This window comes from Trichoderma reesei, assembly GCF_000167675.1.
Source record: "Trichoderma reesei QM6a unplaced genomic scaffold TRIREscaffold_15, whole genome shotgun sequence".
Taxonomy (NCBI): Eukaryota; Fungi; Ascomycota; class Sordariomycetes; order Hypocreales; family Hypocreaceae; genus Trichoderma; species Trichoderma reesei.
Window position 1 is genome coordinate 152,844 of NW_006711162.1, and position 19,855 is coordinate 172,698.

At 53.8% G+C, this 19,855-nt stretch overlaps 2 protein-coding genes across 2 annotated transcripts; both read right to left on the reverse strand.

The window, feature by feature from the left end:
• Positions 1 to 1,439: 1,439 nt before the first annotated feature.
• Positions 1,440 to 3,950, reverse strand: TRIREDRAFT_49970 (uncharacterized protein). Its single transcript, XM_006967005.1, has 2 exons — positions 2,008 to 3,950; positions 1,440 to 1,927 (listed from the first exon to the last, which is right to left on the reverse strand). Exons 1-2 carry the CDS (start codon positions 3,634 to 3,636, stop codon positions 1,634 to 1,636), a joined length of 1,923 nt encoding a protein of 640 aa, XP_006967067.1. The 5' UTR covers positions 3,637 to 3,950; the 3' UTR covers positions 1,440 to 1,633.
• A 5,805-nt stretch (positions 3,951 to 9,755) lies between these two features.
• On the reverse strand, positions 9,756 to 19,490 carry TRIREDRAFT_65104 (uncharacterized protein; the record flags this gene model as incomplete). The annotated part of the gene is made up of 2 exons (XM_006967006.1): positions 9,756 to 12,912; positions 13,003 to 19,490. 2 exons carry the CDS (start codon positions 19,488 to 19,490, stop codon positions 9,756 to 9,758), a joined length of 9,645 nt encoding a protein of 3,214 aa, XP_006967068.1.
• Between the last annotated feature and the right edge of the window lie 365 nt (positions 19,491 to 19,855).

The window sequence follows — 19,855 nt, forward strand, 5'->3', positions numbered from 1 at the left end:
CCTGTTTATTTATAAGGAGGAAATAACTTTACACTGCCTTTTTAAAGTCTTCTACGCCCTTTACTTATAATCTTATAATATGCTTGCAGGGCGGCTAGGCAGCCAGCTTAGCAGAGCAGCTTAATAAGGCAGCTAATGCCTAACAGATGCCTTTAAATATTACAGCTTTATTATCCTTTATAAGCCTTTTTATTTTATTCCTTTCTTATTAGCTAGCGCTTAATATATAAGATAATAATAAGATTATTAATAGTAAGGGAGTTAATAGCATTAGCATTAATAGTATTACTAGCAGCAGCGGTAATAGTAATAACTTGCTAATAGCAGGTAAAGTTTTTATTTCTTCTATCTTTTTATCCTAAGGCTTAAAAATAATATTATTATCTAGGTTATTAGCATTATTTAATTAAGTAAAGCTAGTGGTATTTATTACTTTATAAATATAGCAGCCAGTAGGTATATTTATTAAGAAAATCTCCTCCTAAGTCTTAATCTTAACGCCTTAACTAACTAGGATGCTACTTTTAATAACCTAATGGCTATAGGGATAATGCTGTTAAATAATAAGCTTTTTATTTACCTTGCTTATTATTAGCCGCCTAGTTTTAAAATTATAGGTTATTCTTAATAAGTTCTTAGCTTTTTTTTATACCTGCTATAACTTTTAGCAGTCCTAGTACTTATTTTTAAGGCTTTTTAGTTTTTAAATATGCCTAGGATAGTGTATTTTAAGCTTTTTAAGCATGTTACTATAAGCCTGCTATATGTATATTGCCTTTACTAAATTTAAATGCCTGTTATACTTTGCTTTAAGGAGCAGCTAGAGGAAGTATAATGTCTAGTTTATTAATTATTAAATAGCAGGCAATAACCCCTGCAAGCCGCCCTGTAATGCGTTCTTTAATTATTAGCTTATAGTAACCTTTAAAATAAGGTAAAATATATATATTTTAAGGTATTATTAATTTAGAAGGCTGCAGAAATGTCTAACCTTAGCGAGATATAGTATAGAATAGCCTTAAAGGCAGTAAACCTATAACTAATAAATCTAGAATAGCCTTATGACTAGGGCCTCTGCTAGTATAAGAGTTGTGCTTTATAATATTTACTAGTTAGAAGTCTCTTTTATATAGAATCTTATAATCTGTTAGCTCTTATAAATCTGGGCATAATAAGGCGCAGGAACCGATTCTAATCTGACCAGAAACAGACAGTGGGTGAGAGCTGAGAACTAGAGAAAAGCTTTGTGTGCAATCATCACTGCAAAGGCGGCACCTGATGAAAGGCAATTATCAATCATCTTACAGCAGCCACTCACGGCTAGAGCAGCCAACTTCATACGCACAAAAAACAGACAGCACGGGAACAGAAACTCGAAACTTGTCATGCCCGACCCAGAGGGTTCGTTTACGGGCGACTTTGTTGGATTGATGGTATCTCATCACGGCGATTAAAGATGCTCCTTAAGTTGACCGCTCACATCCGAGCTCAGATCGTGGCGGGGTATCTTCTTTTCCACTTCCTCGAGTTCTTCATCCTCTGCTAATTGCTCATTCAAAACTCACACGATGTCGTCCCGAACATGGAACAAATCATCAACACTGCTCGCACAAGAGAGAAAAAAAAGAATACTCTAACCAGACGCAGGAGGTCGGGTGAAGTGGGAGAGCTGGGTAGTGACGACCAGACCAGCGACAGAGGCCGAGGTCAGCGTCGAGAAAACGCCAGAAATGAGCGCAGAGAGGGCCAGTCGAGAAACGTCACCGCCACGCGAAGGGGCCAGCTGGCTGAGGATACCAATCTGGATACCCAGAGAGCCAATGTTGCCGAAACCGCAAAGGGCATAGGTAGCAATGAGCTGGGAGCGCGGAGACATGTCCTCGTAGTAGGGGTCGGTGGCCATGGCGTTGAAGGCATTGTACTCGTTCTGAAGAGACACCAGAGTTATTATCACATCACAAGCAAGGAGACGCAACCGTGATTACTACGGATCGAGGAGACACTTACGGTGATGACCTTCTCGGCAATGAGCTTGGCAACCCGGAGGAGATCGCCGTTGCGGGGAACACCGAGCAAAAAGGCAACCGGGTAGAAGACGTAAGACAGGATGGTCTGGAGAGTGAGCGTAGGGTGGTTGATGTTGATGTAGTGGCCCCACCAGGTAAGGAGGCCGTTGATGAGACCGACGGCACCGAGAATGCAGAGCAGCGAGGCGATGATGGTGCCGCCAATCTTGATGCCGAGCCAGGCGCCATTGGCGAAGGCGTGCAGGGCGTTCTCAGCCTTGTGCTCATCGTCGTCGGGGATGACAACGCGGCCGGCGGTGAGCGTCTCCTCCGTCTCGGGGTAGCGAAGCTTGGAGATGGCCAACGAGGCGGGGATGGACATGATGCAAGACGACACCAGAGCCTCGGCATTGAGACCGAGACCAATGTAGCCGACCAGGACGGAACCCGAGATGGTGGCGAAGCCGCAGGTCAGGACCTGGTGAAGCTCGGCATTGGTCATGTGAGGGACGAAGGGGCGGACCAGCATGGCAGACTCGCCCTGGCCGATGAAGGGCGTGGCGGCAGCGACGACAGCCTCGGCACCGGAGGCGTTGAGCGCCCAGAAGACAAAAGTGGCCACCTTCTTGATGAACCACTGGATGAAGCCAATGTAGTACAGGACCTGCACGAGAGAGATGAAGAAGATGATGGCGGGGATGACGCCAAAGAAGAACCAGGGGAGCGCGGCCACATCAGCGGTAGTCAGGAAGGCAACACCATCGTGGGCAAAGCCGAGCAAGTCGCCGGCGCGGTCCGCAATGAACTTAAAGATGTCGTAACCAACACCGGTGCGCAGGACAAAGAGACCAATGATGTACTGGCCCAGCATGCCGCCAATGACGGTGCGCCAGTTGACATGCTTGCGGTTGTTGCTGGTGATCCAGAAGCCAAAGAGAATGACAAGCATGCCGAACAGACTGACGGCTCGGTTCTCGCGCGTGTTGTCGGCGCTCTCCTCAGAGGCAAAGGAGCCGACCAGGACAGTTGCAAGGGCCACGGCGGCACCGGCAGGCGTGCGCGCCTTGGGAGGGATGCGAGCATAGATGACGAGGGCGGTGCGCTGCCACACCCACTTGATGGCGTTAGAGACGTAGCGGATGGGCACATGGAAGAAGAAGAGGCGGATGGTGATGGCCAGCCACAGCAGGAAGGGCACGACCCAGTTCTTGTCGTTGCGGTGCAGGATCAGCGACGCAATCCACCAGCCGGTGAAGAGCAGGAAGATGAAGATGTGGACAAAGGCGCGGTAGTGGCGGTAGGCAATGCCAAAGCGCCAGCGGCGCTGCGAGTCGGCCTCGTCCGAGTCGATGCCGGTGCGCACAATGTCCGTCTGGCCAATCTTTTCGTGGTCGCTGTACTCGGGCGTGGGGATGTGGTGCTTCTCGTCGTGGGTGTGGTCCTGCACCGGCACCAGGTCCGGGTCCAGGTTGACGCCCTTGGTGTAGACGGCATCGTCGTGGCCAGCGGCGTCGACACGGGACGAGTGGTGCTTGTGGTGGTGCTGGTGCTGGTGCGCGGGCTCCAGGGCCGGATCCGGGTTGTGGTGAATGCCGTCGACGGCATTCTGCTGGGGGGCAGAGTCAGCCATTGCGTATGGCGATTTTTGTCAGTCTAGACTCTGGTTGTCGTCTCCTGTGTTTGTCTCGAGAGACTTGTCAAGTCGTTGTCGACTCGACCTTTCCTTCTCTTCTTCTCCCCCGGGTTGGCTTGTCCGTCTGTCAGACGCTTCGCAAAGCCGAAGTGCTGTAGCCTTGGGTTGAGCAAGGCTATCAGGGTCTGTTGAAGCAACACGAAGCTGATCTGGAGTTGAACCAAATGAGCCAAGGTCAGCCAACCAGACTGAGAGGGCGGAAGCAAAGGGGTTGGAAGAAGCAAGAGCAGGTTAGCAGGGACGCTGAACCTGGGAGGAAGCCCAAAGGAGCGGACGAATGACGGCGTGACGTTCGAACCCGAGAATCCTGGGGAGAAAAGAGAGAGGCATCGCCGGATTCGTGGGTCGAGGCTGGCGTTTTTGTACTCGGGCGATCGCCAGCGCCGCCAGACCGGGTCATGCGCGCTCTTACTCGTACAAGTAACGACGGCAGCATGGATTGCTGGCCCAGGTACAACAAGGGCCGCCAGCACTTGTCAAGAGCCCACACGAGCACCAGCGGCAACGCCGTTTCGCAGAGGATGGACCGACCAGACCAGCATCGTTTCTGGTTGTTGACGACGAAAAAAAAGAATGTGTGGAGAAGCCCTGGCCTTGGGCCTTATCCACGGCATGGGTCCGTCTAGCGCTGCCTAGGCCTGTTTGGGGCCTTTTGGGGGGCGTCTATGGCGGTCCTTGGGGGGGCTCTGGGAGGCTCTCGGGGCGTGTTCCAGGGGGTGCCAGCGCCTGGACAGCCGAGGGTCCAGCCCAAAGCGGCAGCGCTGCTCCGAGGAAAAGCGCGCTTGCAAAATGCCCTAGCCCGCGTCGCTCTTGGCTGCCCGTAGATTTTCAATGCGGCACGCCACCGCACAGGGCAGGGCAGGGCACCGTCATGTACCGCCCAGGGCACCCCACACGGATGGTCGCTGTGCGCACTGTGCGCTACCTCGGCCGTTTGCGAGAGGTATCATGAAGCATCTGGATAAGGTATTGGCACACTCGCAACAATGAGGATCTGGAGTGTCAATTGATATCCGTCTACCTGGTATCAGTATTTACAGCAGTCCTTTGACACTCTTTCATGGCCAACCTACTGGCTGCTTGGCTGGCAGCGTCAAAGTCTACCTACATACCTCGACCAACGCAAGAAACAGCCGAGCGTTCGCCTATCGATACCTTACATGCCCAGCCTTGTCGGTACTTCCTCTCGCCACCTCCAATGCCCGTGCTGGCAAGTTCTTTCTCCCCGCAATCGTCAACGCATGTCTGTGCACGGTACGCAAATCACCCAATCCTCACTGTATCACCACGGCCGGGACCTTTTCCACCGACCAGAGGTACTTCTGCGCCTGCTAGTCCCGTCACCGACCATCGACACTAGCAGCATTCGAGAAGGAAAAAATTCAGTCTCCATGTGAAGCATCTGATCCAACAGCCAATGCCAATGATATCGCCAGTGATAACAACATCTTGGAAGTTGATGCTGACGATCAGAGCTTGGCTGCCATCAACATCCAGTCTCCCGGCCGGAACCAAGACGACGGTCGTCATCTCTCCGATCTCAGCCATCTCGTCATCGACACACAATACGAAAGACGGTTGAGACACGGCGAGAGGAATCGCCCCTTTGTCTCTATCAGTGGCGCGGCCTATGAGACGTCGTATTACTGTACGAGTACACCCTACGATCCATCCCAGACGCACAAGTGACCTCTGTCTAACAACTGGCTTCTCGTTGGCCCCATCAACCCCTTGCCGTCTCTCGCTCCAGGCCAGTCCAAAGCCAGACCCCGTTTTCTCCGCTAATCTGTCATGTCAGGGCTTCTGGTCCAGGCTTGCCGACAAATGCTATCTTGTACGATTAACTGCACGCGATATCGCCTCGTCAGCTTCTCCCCCAGTCGACACGAGATAAGGCTTCGCGGCTTCGCAGTCTAATCTGGCATTGATAAGGATCCCTCCCCAAGCAACCAGGCCAACGGACATCGACACACATTCGTCCAGATCCTGGACGCAGTCATGCTAGGATCGGTGGCGTTCACTGAAAGTCGTTGCCCGTTGTGGAAGGTTCGCACAGCAGCCACCAAGGCCTCCCGTCCAGCCAACGAAGCGTATCGACCGGCTCTGCTGGTGGCGCTGCGTTCCGCCCTCTAGTTGGCCAGCCCCGTTGCTGGAGGAGGGGCCATCATTCTCCGGGGGTGCACGAGCTGACAAGTCGATAAGAGAAAGGCCGTGATGCACAAGTGCGGTGCCAAGCATGCAGCCAAAATCCAGAAGCAGCCGCCAGCACATGGGAGGGACCAAAGCCCGGTGAGGACTGACTAGCTCGCCAGGTCCGTGATAAGGCTCGCCTTGCATAGCACACACTCGTAGTACTGCGAGCTGCGAAGAAAGGGACCTTTTGCCAGCGTCCAGCAGCAAATCATGCAGCATCCGTGGTGCCGAGTCTCGATTCAAGTGTCCAGCTTTTCCACCCCTAGCTCGTGCTGCTCGTCAATCAGCTTCTGCTCTGCATCGATCAGCTGCAAAGACATCCAACGACGATGTCGGGCCTGGAGATTACGTTTCAGAGGCGTGATGAATCGATGATGCAGGCCCCAGAGGCTATCTAGTAGGTAGTGCTATCTCCCCAGCTTCCTCCACTGTCTCGCGTTGAGTCTTTGATATCCGGGCTGGCCGCCAAATCCAACCAGAGGAATCCCAGTCAAGACCGAACGCTCAGCCTCTTGCCCGGAGCATGGCGATATCCAGTGTCATTCGCTGGGCAGACGCGAGCAAGCACAGCAGAGGCGCTAATAACTGGTCAATTTCACCTACGACTGTTTCGGCCAGTCCCGGCGGACTCGAGCCCTTGCGGCAAGCCAACAGCTTTCGGAGCTTTGGTCGTGTCCTTCGATAATGCATGGCATCCAGTTCCTTGCGGTCGAGCGTGGCGCTACTTAGGCCATGGCAGCCATGCCAAGGACGGGCAGCCCTGGTTTGTGGCGTGTCAGTTCAGCCTCCCAATTGGTGTCTCACGCTGATCGATGATTCGGGAGGCTTGACAGGAATGGAGGGACGTTTGTTACCCCGAAAGGCTTTCGGATTTCTGGGGGGGTTCGAGCTTACAAGCCAAGTCATGGTTGTCATCATACATGAGATGCAGCACGTACAGCTACAGTACACGTGCTCTGATAAGTGATCACTCTGTGCCGGGAACCGAGGGACGAGTGTGATGCTGAAGCCATCGCCCACCGATCCATCACCAACAACACCACGATACGATGATACCCTCAGCATGTACGCCCTCCTATCCGCGCTGCATGAATGTCAATATCATACTGGAACCCGCAATCGTGTGGGGGCAACACGACGCTGCTCTCCGGATTTTCACAGACACGCGACCACGATGATTTCAAACGGACCGGCTCTGGTCCATTTCCATGGCTTCCAACCCCAGCAATCAGTCGCCTGTTCTCCACTCACACTCCTACTCATCTATCAGTCAGTCAAGCAATCATGAACCACGCATAATCAGCTAAACTCCGAGGCACAGGCAAAGCGAAAACGAGCCCGGCCCCAGCAAGGTGCCTTCGCCTGGACTCAACCAGCACACCACTTCAAGCAGGAGTTTTCCTGCATCCATTGCGTACAGCTAAATAGGACCTCATGCTCAACACCAAGGCAAAGAAGAGTATAATCTCGCAAAGCAGATCTCGTCGGCATACTAGCAAGAAGCAAGATCCGTCGTGACTCGAAACTGCTGGTTCTTCGCTACCCGCGTCAAGCCGCATCTGCCCATACCGCAACTTCTCTCCCTTGTTCCTCATCTTCAAATGAAGAAACCTCCACTTCATTTCATTCATCGCCTTGATTCCCACAATATCGTCGCCACCTTTGACGGCCGGCCCCATCATTCTCCAGCTTCACCACGAGGTGAGCCGCTTCGACAAAGGAGACTCTACGCCCTACGGCCTTTGGCTCGTGGCAAGCCACCCGGAGACTATTTCTGCTACACAACGCTACGCCGTAGCACAACAGACTTCGCTGTCGGCCGGGTTGCTTCCAAGCTTTGCGCTGCTTGTTCATCGGTTGCTCGAACTCTTCTCGGTAAGAATCTTCTGGCCATGGGCAATTTAGTCCGTCAATCCACTGGAGAAACCACCCAAAGAGGCCAAGCCAGCTCCGCGCTTCGATACGAATTACGTTACCGCTTCCAGCCCGCGCCTCCGGGATTTGCTAATCATTACCTACCAACTCCATCGACAGAGATCCCCAAACTGCCATTGTTGCCTCTTTTCCCCAAGGGGGGGAAAGACAACCATGGAAGTAAAATAGCATGGAGCATGACTAGCAATCAAGGACGGGAATTGAGCAGCAGCAGAAGGGTAGGGTGCGGCTGAAATCCGGCCTTCTCCAGACCAGCCAGACGCCATCCGGACGCGCGCTCTGTCTGCTCTAGCCTTGCGGTCCTTCGGCCTCCTCCGTCCGCGCCTCCTCCACCCCCGCAAACATCGCCAGGGCCGTCGGCGGCGTCCGATGCAACGATTCTCCTCCCCCAGAGTTTCCAAACCATTCTGTCGGATCTCTGAGCGAGGAGGCAGCCGAGAAACCCGGGGAAACTGGGGAGAATGGAGAGAGCTGGGGTAAACATGGGGTTATGAGCTTCATTGGACCGCAATGGCTGCTTGCTTTTGCGTCATGTCGTTCTGTCTTTGGTTGTCTGCGTCTGAGTATCGTCATCACGAAGCATAATCTCACAATCACCAGCTGCGGACAAGTTTCCAGACATGCGGTCCGGGCACTTGGACCCAACACCAGCCCTGGCCCATCAACACCTCATCTTGGTCATCCCCACATCTCCTTGCAATTACGTTTCTCTTTACGGAGCATCCCAGGCACCATACACCTCTACACATACGCCTCGGTCAAAGAGGAGCAGAAGAGCTGCAGGCTCACCCAAAGGCCGCCGTGCCTTGCCGAACGGACCCGAACAAAGGCGTGCGTGCAACCATCATGAGGCTGCTCTCTCTTCCCGCAGACTATCCACTTCAGGCCCTCCTTAACGAAACAACAGCCACCCTCATCCCAGGTGCTCAGCAACACAAGCTCCAGCTCTAACCAACAGAGGCGACCAAATGCGCCGCGCGCTTACCTCTCTGTCCTTTTGAGGTCATCCCATTGCATCGGCACCTCCCGAGATACGTTAACCCTCGTCCCCGGCCGGACGTCCAAAATAGTTCCGGCTCAAGCGACCCGTTCAAAGCCTCGACCCTGAACCCTCATCAGCTGAGATCGCGCGGGCGGCTCGTCCAAACGAAGCTTGTGCACCTCGCATAGCACGGAGCAAATTATCGGCTGTCTCGGCAGATGAGGGAAAGGCTTCACATGGCAAAGTCAACGAATGTCCCCCGTGTCTTGGGGTCCCAACTATACAGAGTCGAGCCTCGCTACTCCTCTGATTGGAACCTCGGAAGGGATGCAGACTTTTCTCCCCGAGGGGGCTACTCAGCCTTGCACCCGTAAATCGCATTCTTCGCTTGCAAGTGAGCCCTGTAGACGAAGTAGACAGAAGCATTTGCTTTAGCTGTTGAGCCTTGATATCGCGTCTGCCACCCGATTTCCAACACGAGCAGCACGTCATTTATAGCAAGAGCTCAATCGTTCCTACGACGCTTCAAAGGGGAAGCATCTATAACGTATGCATCTTTTTATACCCTTTGTCCATACTCAGTATCATGCATCATACGATATGCGATATTGCTGCTTCTAAAGCGGAAGAGAAGCAGCCCAGTCTTCAACGATGAGGTATACCATGACATGTAGCAAATACAACGCATCAACTGCTTCACTATCCAGAGATACAGCGTTAGGCATCGTTTCCACACTGCAACATAAGAAGCTTGAAGAGGATTACAACATCCAGACAGATAGAATGCTAGGGTAGGGAACAAAGAAACAAGTACAAAGTAATGCATAATTCATTCAATCATCAAACCCTTTCAACCCTATCTCACACTCACTTTTCAATCTCCCTTTTCGTTTCCAAATAATATACCACGGAATAATGCTACTAAAACAATGCAAGAAAGCACCGACTATCGCTCACCTCCCCTAAACCTCCGGTTAAACTCTTCAACAGCCACGCCGAGCATCTTGTAAAGGAACGTCCTCTCACTGCCTCCTCCCACAGGGATAAACGGCCCATTCGCTCCATCTCTCAATGACAGACTGATGCCGGTGCGCTCCTTTGCAATTGTCTGCACATCTTTCAGGGGCACGTCCCATTCACTAGTCAGTCGCCGTGATCGAATCAACAGGATGCGTGCAAAGGTGACCATGACAACCATGTCTTCCTTGGGAAGCTCGAGATGGCCAATGTACTGTTCGTCAAAGTATCGCCCATTGTCCACCTGTTTCAGCCAGTACTGTCCAAGTGCCTCTCTGGGGTTATAAGGCCGCACAATGCCGTCGTTGGGTATGAAGCGAGGGTATCGAGCGCGATCCAGCTCGGTTCCATCAAAGACTGTTGTCGTGTTGCGGATACCCTCACTGACGTTGCTGGCCATGTCCAAGATGCCCACAGCAGGCTTGGTCGCCAGTCCCAGCACGCCCTTGCCGACGCCCTTGAAGAAGCCCAGAGCGCCTCCCTGTTCAGCGCCTTCGAGAGGCTTGAGCGCCAGACCACCCACGCCAGACGCGACGCTCGTGAAAAGGCTGTTGGCACCAGCCGCCACACCATACAGTGCGTGCTTTGGTCGGTTCCTCGCTCTGGTGATGCGTCGCCGGTCTTGGAATTGCTTGTCCATGGACGCCGCGGCAAGGCCTTTGCTAAGGCTGCCGGTGAACTTGGAGAAGCTGTCCGAGAATCCGAATACAGTCTTCTTGGCAAAGGACGCGGCACCCTTTGCAATGCCCATGCCGAATTCCTCGGGCCGATCTGAAAGGATCAGACCTTGGTACGGCTCGTAGAATATGTCGTTGACACCGGACGAGATGTTGTTGAACAGCCCCACGGGATTGCCCAGGAAGTCGGCAGATCCCAGGATCTTGTGGATCTGATACATGACCTCCTGGCTGTAGTGGTTGGAAATGTTTTGGATGAGAACCTGCGTCGATACTCGAACATTCTCGAGGATCAAGGCGTTAAACCGCACAGGCGCATCGTTGACATTGCCAATGGCCATCGTCATCACGTTCAGGAAGAACATGAGCGGGTTGTGGGTTGACGTCTTGTCCTCCGCGTTGACACGCTCCGTCCGCATGAAGCTGAGGTCTATCTGCATAGGCTGGATGTTGAGAACCTCAAAGTAGATGTCTTGACCAGACTCCTGCCGAGTGGGTTCCGGAATATCCAGATCCTCGTCGCAGAGTTTTCCCTCCTCATCTACCGAGCTCCAGCTTGCGCCGGGAACGTTTGAAAAGTCCAGCAGAGCAAACACAAAGTCTTCGTCGAGGTCGACCGTCATCTGCTGCAGTAGGATGCTTGCATATTTGATGTACAGCACGCCGTACGAGTCATCCTTGACTCGGCTGACCATAGCGTGTAGCGACGGATGGGCTTCAATCTCTTGGGCCTTTTGTGGCACCACACTCGGATAGAGGACCATGGGGAACAGCCCTCCATACAGCTGGTTGTCGATTTGCATCCACTTTATGGCTAGCGAGATCGTCTGGACCACGGGCGAGTCGAGGAAGCGCAGCTGTACATCCCGGAACGTGACGTATGCAAGCTCTTTCAGCTGAGCGTTGATAAAGGAAATGCCGATTCCAGATAACTTGAGCTGGGCCACAAACTTCGCATCGGTGTCTTGGTTTTTGACCTCGAACGCTTCCGGGCCAGTGTTTGTCCTGGACAGTGTCTTCTGCCTGTACAGACTCTGGCTCGGGCGGAAATTGCTCAGGATGAGAGTCTGCGTGGGACCATCCGCGGCAACATTGATGTCGATAATCTTCTGCGTGCCATTGGCGCTCGTGAACTTCATGGGGAACTGGTTGCCAATCTCCGCCAGCTTGACGTGCCGCTCCTTGCCAGCCGTCGCAATGACCACCTCGCGGAACTTGGCAGCTGGGAAGTCCCATGCGTACGGCATGATGCTCCTAGGGGGCAGACGATATCGAATAGGCTTCCAGCCACTTCGGTCCTCCACATCGTCCTCTTCGACGTTGGGGTTCGCCTGGTAAAAGGTAAACTCGGTGTCGCTCTCGTTTCGCATGGAGAAGGGCCAGTTCTTGGTTTCGAAGCTGAAGTGCAAGAAAATGGTCGAGTCCTCTAGGAGAATCTCCACCCGGATGAGGCGTTGGCGCTGGCCCGCCTTGGCAATCTTGACGTGAGTCGTTCCGATATCCGCAATGTTGAAGGGAGATGTCCACTGGTTGTTCATCCCAGGGAAGCAAAGGCACAGCTGCTTGACTGGAGAGTTTTGCATGAAATGAAGCGGTTGCAGCGCACCAGGCTCCAGTGTCATGTAGCCCGACGAGCTTGATTCCCGAATAAGTATCTCTTCATCGAGCTTGTTCTTGAGCACAAAGCGTGGGGCAAGCGTCACGACCTTGGTCATCTTGTACTTTCCGTCTCCAGACTTGATAGTGATGCCCAGGTGAATCTCCTTGTTTCTGTTAGACCCAGAGTTAAGAATCACCTCGGACGTGCTGCCAATCGCGTCAAAACTCTGAGGCTTGCTCCATTCAGAATCCGCCACCTTGAGCAAAGCTCGGTTGCGATTGTCGTCGTTGCCGTACGAAAACATGAAGGGCAGCGCCTTTGGTCGGTTGCTATTCGAGGTGTTCATGAGGGGGAACTGGCCAGCCGCCGACTTCGCCTGCTGAAGGAAGCTCTTGGCCCTGACCGTGAGATCCAACCCCGTCTTGTTGAGGATAACGTACGGGCTGTACACCGTCACCTTGAAGGCGCCGCCGCTGTTGGGCACCTTGTGGTAGTGGAGGCTGAGGTTGAGGGAAAGGCCTTGATCGTCCTTGACGACGATGCGAGACTCCTTGCGGAAATCTTCGTTTGTACCAGAGTTGATGATAGCAAAGTCACTGGGTTTGAAGACGGTATCTTGCATGTCGATGTTGAGCAGGAGGAGATGAGAGAGCTCAACGACATGGACGGGGCTGACACCGCCCTTGCGAAGGAAGTTTGACCAGTCCTTCTTTGTGTTCTTGTCGTAGATTCTGTATTTGAAGTCGTAAGGGAGCAGATTCTCCAGCGTAACTGGCGCCGACAGCTTGATCTTCATGTACGGATAGACCCTGGGCAGAAATAGAAAGTCAGTCGCCGCCGTCTCTTCTTGGAGCAACGCAAACAACATGGGGAGTTTCGACAAAAGGATGCGCGCTTACCTCGTTATGGGATTGGCGTTGCTGAACGATGCATGTGCCTGGAAGTAAAAGGGATCATCGCCGTCTCCCTTGCAAACCAGCTGCCTTGTCGGGCGCTTCAGCAAGTCCTTCCACCAAAGCTGCTCAGCACTCCACTGGTAGCCAAACCCGCTGTCTGGCCTCACGAGTAACCTCTTCTCGTAGGAAGCTCCAACCGGCGCCGGCCGGGACTCCCCGGGGGCAATCTTCTCAATCTTGAGCAAATGGCCCTCCTGGGCATCATAGATGCCGAGCTCCACGGGAATCTGCGTGGCGTTCTCGACGACAAGTGGGGACCGAAGAGTGACATATTTGACATTATCCGCACCCAAGCTCACTTCCACACAGAGCTTATGCAGGACATTGTCCGTCTTGGGTCGAAGGCTGTACAAAAACTCGCCCTCGCGGTTCAACCGGACATTCTTGATAGGATCGAACCCGCTCGCCTCGAGCTTGATGCCTACGTCGGTCGGCTGCGTCTCGGCGAGGATGCTCTCACGCATCTTTTCCCAGTGCTCAAAGCTCCACGGAGCTTCCTGGCCATCTTCGAGATGCACAGTGATTGGCTCAGAGCTGGTAGGGCTCTTGGCTTCGATCACGGCGTTGAAGCCGGTGTAGTTTCGGATTCTGTATGGAGCTTCGACGCCTCGAGGTTTGTCAAGTACATTTTCAGTAGTTGTCAGGAAATCGAAAGACTTGGAAGCCAGCGCAATCGTTGCCGTTGTGATTGTGATGTCAAACGTCTTCTTCGACACCACGTCCACAGAGAGAAGGCCAGAAACGGGGTCCTTGGCCACTCCAAGACCAACTTGCCAGGGTTCCAGCAGGGGCTCCCAGCTCGACTTGGAGAAGTTGTACACGTTCGAATACATGTCAACAGCCGCCTCAGCTTTCAGGTTCGAGGTCCAGTTCTCGGCGACCGCCGTGAAACTCTTAATTCCAATGTCCAGGATTGGCAATTCATGGAGGTCGCCAATGAGCACGATGCGGACGCCATCTACGGTTGCAGACACGTTCTCCTTCTTTGAGGGTAGAGAGGATTTCTGAGCAGACGCCACCGCCTTCGAGCTTGCTGAAGTGTCGATTGTCTTTGTCCTATGACTGCTCCTTGCCGTTGTCGAAGCACCACCGCGGCCACTGGACGCCCTGTACCTGGCCTTCGATCGCAGTTGTTTTGCTTTCTGATCAGCAGCCGATTCTTTGGGCCCCTTGGACTCCGCTCCGGACAACTCTCCAGCTCTTCCGATGATCTGAAGCGCAAGCAGAATATCTCTCAGTGAGAGCCTCAGAATGAGCGGCTCGATTTCGATATTGATGTCAGTCGAGTTTGGCTGAGGAGTGTTCATGCTCATTTGGATCGAGAAGTCGTCAATGATCCTCAGTCGAGAAGTCTCAAACTTGTCCATCCGGCAGAGGAACATGCCAATCTGCGAGATTTGAAACGTGAGGGCATGTTGCTGAGAGAGAAGAACCTGTCGGATCCCAAGGACGATTGCTTCTGAGCTGGAGCTAAGCGGATTGGCAATCAAGATGACTTGAGCATCGACGAGGTTGACTCGGAAAGAGATGTTCATAGTCGTTGCGGCCGGCTGCTGTTGTTGGGTCTCCAGCGAGGCATCGGCTGCAGAGATACTAGGCCGTGGAGAACTGATAGATGGCCGCTGCGAGTAAGAGACTTGCATCGATTCCGTGTCCGATTCCTCGGGAGAACTCAGGATGCTTTCGGTATCCAGAGGACTGGGTTCGTCCATTGTCAATCCTTCGGTGGCAAATTTCTGAATAGCAAAAAGATAATCGAGGGCAAAAATGACACGCGGGCTGTCAATAGTAGCCATAGCAATGACATTGCGTTCCTTGCCGCCTGACATTGTCACGCTGGCCATCAACTGCTGCGCTTCCTTATTAGAAGACGTCATGATCCGACGAAATTTGTTTGTCTCCCTAGGACGACTGTCGTAGATTGTGAACGAACGAACCAAGACCTCGGCTTCTATTGAGCCGTCAGACATCATCCTCGTCTTGACTCGTGTGTCGTCAAGGGAGAAGCGCGAGAGACTGCAGGCCGCCACATCGTGAACCGGGCCATTGTCAGGGGCCATGATGAGTTCGAGGCCTACGGTATTCACGTTGAAGACGAAGTCCAGCTTGGTCCACGCATTGGAAAGCGAGCCGAGCTCGGGGCCGAGGCTGATCAACGGCTGCTCGTTACCACTGGATTCATCGTCTGAAGGCGCGGCTTTAGCACGCTCCAGAGTCTGGTCATCAACTGCCCGTTCGGCATCCGCGTTCGCATCACCATCTCCGGCAAAGGCAGCTGGGACTGATCTCGAAATCTCCATCAAAAATTTGAGTTGGTGCTGTGTCAAGTGAAGCTTGAGGTCGGACAGCGTTCCTTCGATTTCGGTCTCCGGTCGCTTCGCGCCGTCGGTATGTTCAGCATGGGTGATGTGGAATCCAAGATCCACGTGGTCAATCATCTCCAGCTCTTCTGACTTGTTATCCGCATAATGGAAGTCCGAGGTGAGGCGGATGTTCCTGATTCCTGCAGAGACCTTCATTGCGACGGTGGCGCTGTGGCTATCATCGAGAGGGACGAACTTGTTCTGTGCGTAGATCTCACCAAGGTAAGCTGTGATGAGATCTCGCTGGGGTCGGCCAGGGGTCACGGCCCGCGGAAAGACGACGATGGGGGTGTTGACCACGACGTCAAACTTGATCTTGCTGGGGCTCTGTTGAATCTGGTTGGCTCTGTTCAAAGCAACTTGGCGTGCGGCATTGTACAGCGCCTGCATCTTTCCGAATTTGACCAAGAAGTCAATAATCTTGCGGAATGGTTCCTCCACGAAATTGACCTTGACGGATCCTGCACGAAGGAAGATTGAGCTGTCATATCCGGGGTATGCCTGAGGGTTCTCAGGATCAAAAGTCTCATAGCGAAAATCAGCAAGATCATCGCCCTGAATGGTGACAAGCTTCCGGAGCTGTGAGCCCTCTGAAACGCCCAAGTTCACGTCGTCGATGAGAGACAGGTCGCCGAGCTTGGCAGATATGCGCATCGTCTGGCCCCTGAGGAATATGCCGGCGTCACCCTGGTTGAAAGAAAGCGTTGCCAGTCTGATGCCGTCATTGTTGAGAATGAGCCGAATACTCTTCAGTTCAATCTTGACGCGGATTGAGCCAGCGGCATTCGTATTCTGCTTCGGCTCCTGTATGACGACGCCTTCAACTGCTACATCGTCGTCAGCGTTGTCGATCTGGGCGGGACTAGCCTGGCCCGACTGCCCGTCACCATTATTGTTTGTAAAGGTGACAAGAATGAAGTCGAGCAGCGTGAGCAGAGTCTTGCGAGTGACCACCAGGTTGATGGTGGATATCGTGGTGGTTATGTTCGTTTCAACCCCTTCGTACACAGGCATAAACTCAGGTGACTGGCGGTTCACCTTAACGAACTTGACGTGCACAAGGCTTCGCCCAGCTTGAAGGTCCTCTCGGTCGCCGGTAGATACGATCGACTTGAACTCGGCAGGCGGATTGTCCACAAAGTCATCCACAGTCACCGACCCAAGGGACACCTCGGCCGCCATGTCATACAGTCGAGTGTAGAAGGAGAGATCGAACCGTTCCGCAACCAGCTCCACGAGGAGAACGTCGGGAGCCGACCGACTCGGATCGCTTCGATAGAGCGAGCCCTTCAGGGTGTCCACCTTGAAGTTGAACTCGAAACTGCGCTGCTGCATCTTGACTTGGTCACCATGAGTTCCGTCCTCGGCATCCTCGAAATCGTCGTCGTCGTCATCAATATCCTCTAAGATTACGGCGCTGGAAGATTGGAGGAATGGAAAGGCGGATTGTCGGCGTTCGCGCGTCTTGAGCGCCGACCGACTGGACGAAGTACTGAGGAGTCGCGGCCGTGAGGAATGGCGTGAAGAAGGCCTTCCTTGAGCGGCTGCAGGAGGCGGTGTCGCTGTTTGCTCGTCTTGGTGGTTAAACTTTGGTATGGCGACATCAATGATCTGCATCAGATTCTTGTACTTGGCATCCGATACAGTGGCATGCAACATGGGCAAGTGGCCAGAGACCTTGAACTTGGTGAGATTGGGCGCTTTGGGCAGAATTGACATTTCCACCACGAAATCGACGTTGATCTCCTCAACCACATGTAGCTGCGATCCGCCGGATTTGGTGGTGAGCTGAGATTTGGCTTCCTCAATCGAGGGCCCAATCAGGACTTGAGTAGAGGTGAACTTGACGATGAACCTGTCGTACATGGCAGACTCTAGGCGCTTGAAGTCTTCTTCGCTGTAAGACTGGCGCTGCTTCGACTGGATCTCCTTCAATGTCTCTTCATCCACCAGCTGGCTGTTCACATGCATATGACCTGCATCCACAACAAGACAGGTGGATTCCTTCGCGGTGATGCTCACGGGGACAATAATGAGGGGCGCCTGCAAATCCAGCTCGGCATTGATCGTCTTGTGCTCCTCAAGCGCAAACTCCAAGCCTACCCGCGTCTGCTCACGGATGCCCTCAACGGTGGCACCAGCAGTCTCCATCAAAGCTGCGATAGACTCCATGTGCCTCTCGGGAGGCCGGAAGAAGTCGACAACTCCCACGACAAAGTTGGGGTTCCAGACAACCTCCAGAGGCTTCAGCTTACCGACGACGGCAATGTCTCCTTCGCGTTCTAGAGGGTTCTGCTCAATCTCAAACTCGAAGAAGGGCTCCTCGTCGGTTGTCTCCAGCTCCTCGAGGGAGATTGGCTTCCGCGTCTGGGCATCCTTGACTCGGACAATCTCTGGATACAGCGAGTCGGGAGTCGTTCCATCATTGACTCGCAAACCGCCAAGGCTGACACTAGCCAGCACCGAATCTTTCCGCTGCAGAGCCTTGGCCTTGAAGACGTCAAAGTGCAGGCTCAGGAGATCCATGGTGTTGTGATGGGGGTTCTTCTTGAGGGTAAAGCTGCCGGCGCCGAGGGCCGCCTCGATGCACAAGTTGACGGCCTCGCGGGGAACGTCGACAGATTCCGCGAGCGCAGTCTTTTCATCCCAGTCAATCATTTCATAGAGCTCCTTTCGCTGCTCTTCCGTCATCTGTGTGTTTTCTTCGTTTTGCTCAATGGTGCCCGTCGGCTTGGAACCCCACATCCACGCAACCCAGCCTTGCTGCTGCGGCTGTTGAGGCTGTCTGCTGAGGGCATCAGCATTCTCCTTCTTCAGTTGATTCCGGGCCAATGATCGCCAGAATCTCAGGTCCTCGTAGCTCAATTTGAACTCGAGCTTTTCGAGGTCGCTGGCTTCGTCGGGTTCAAGCTGCAGCCCCTGCTTCTTCTTCTTGAAGAGCTCAATGTACCGCCTGCGGTCATCCCGACGCTCTCTGAAGTAATCCCACGACCACCTGCGGTTCCTGTCATGAATCTTACTCAGGATGGCGTTTCCTGCGAACAACAGCCAGGCGCGCGGATCCTCTTTCGGAGTGACTCCCTTGGGCTTGAGCGCCTTGTATTCTTGATGGCGAATGAAGTAGTGGAACAGGTCGACCATCATCAGGGCATCGCGATACTGGTCGTCATCCAGCACGACACCAATCTCGTCGAAGAGGAGCTTGGCCTTGAATTTGGGCGCGCGAATGTCGCCAGACTTGTCCAACTCAATCTTAGCCTGTCCGCTGACGGGCTTCAATATGAATTGATTGCTCGAATTGGAGTCGTGGATGTTCTCAAGCATGCTCCTGAACTTGTCGACCATTTCTGTGTGAGACATGGTTTCTTGGGCGGCATTGGGGGCTTCGCGGCCACTACTGAAAAGCTCCGAATCCGTGTTCCAGTACACAGCCAACGAGCCCAGCGTCGCGAGCTTGTGCGTGACGGTAGACGACTCCTGGATGAAGGTCGGCTTCCATTGGCCATCGGCACTGACGGCGCTGAACTCCTCGAGGGTGACGCCCAGCGCAAAGGGATGGCCCGGGGCGGAGATGGAGTCTTCGTAGCGGATGTGGATGTTCTTGACGGTGATTTGCAGATTGTCGGTAATCTTTGTGGCCAGGCTCTGGGCGAAGCTCTGGTTCTTCTTCTGTTCCTCCTGACTCATGCCGGCCTTGTTACGAGCCTTGATGAGCTCGGCGCTCTCGAGCTTCTCCATCTTGAGCCTCTGCTGCCTGCGCTTCTCCTCTTCCTCGTCGTATTCGGCCTCTTCCCTGGGGCTCGCGAGCAGGTAGACATCCTGGATGAAGACCTTGACGGGGGCGCCGCGGATGTTGGACCAGGGGATGTACAGCGTGAGCTCGCCGAGGTGGCCCTCAATGACGTTGATGGGCAGCTTGAGCTGATCGAGAGCTTCCCGGCGCAGCTCGAGGTTGCGGAGCTTAACGTCGCCAGACCAAATGCCAACCTTGAGCTGTGTGGGATCGAAGTTCTTGACGTACATGCCCAGGAAGCGATTGAGCAGGCCGGCGACGAGTCCTTCCAACATGCTTGCGGCGGTTGTGCCGTAACCCGGGCTGGGGGAAACGGAGGTTGGAGAGTCTCTGTCGGTCGAGGATCTATCGGCGGGACATTGGCGGGATCTGGGCTGTGCACAAAGCGTGCTCGCCGGCCGAGGGTCGCGATCAGCTGTTTCTGTGTTCTAGCGGTTCAGGAGCAGAGGACGGACGGTCTCTAGGGTTCGGGATTGAAGGGGCGCCGAGGGTGTGAAAATCGTGGTTTCGAGGTGGGGAGATTGGGCGCGAACTGGTGGTGGTTTGAGTGGATGGCCGAAGCTGCGAACCAGTGCGGAGTGCGGAGTGCGTCGATGCGTGGAAGCCCGACCTGGAGGAGGGGCAAGATTGAGTTACGAGA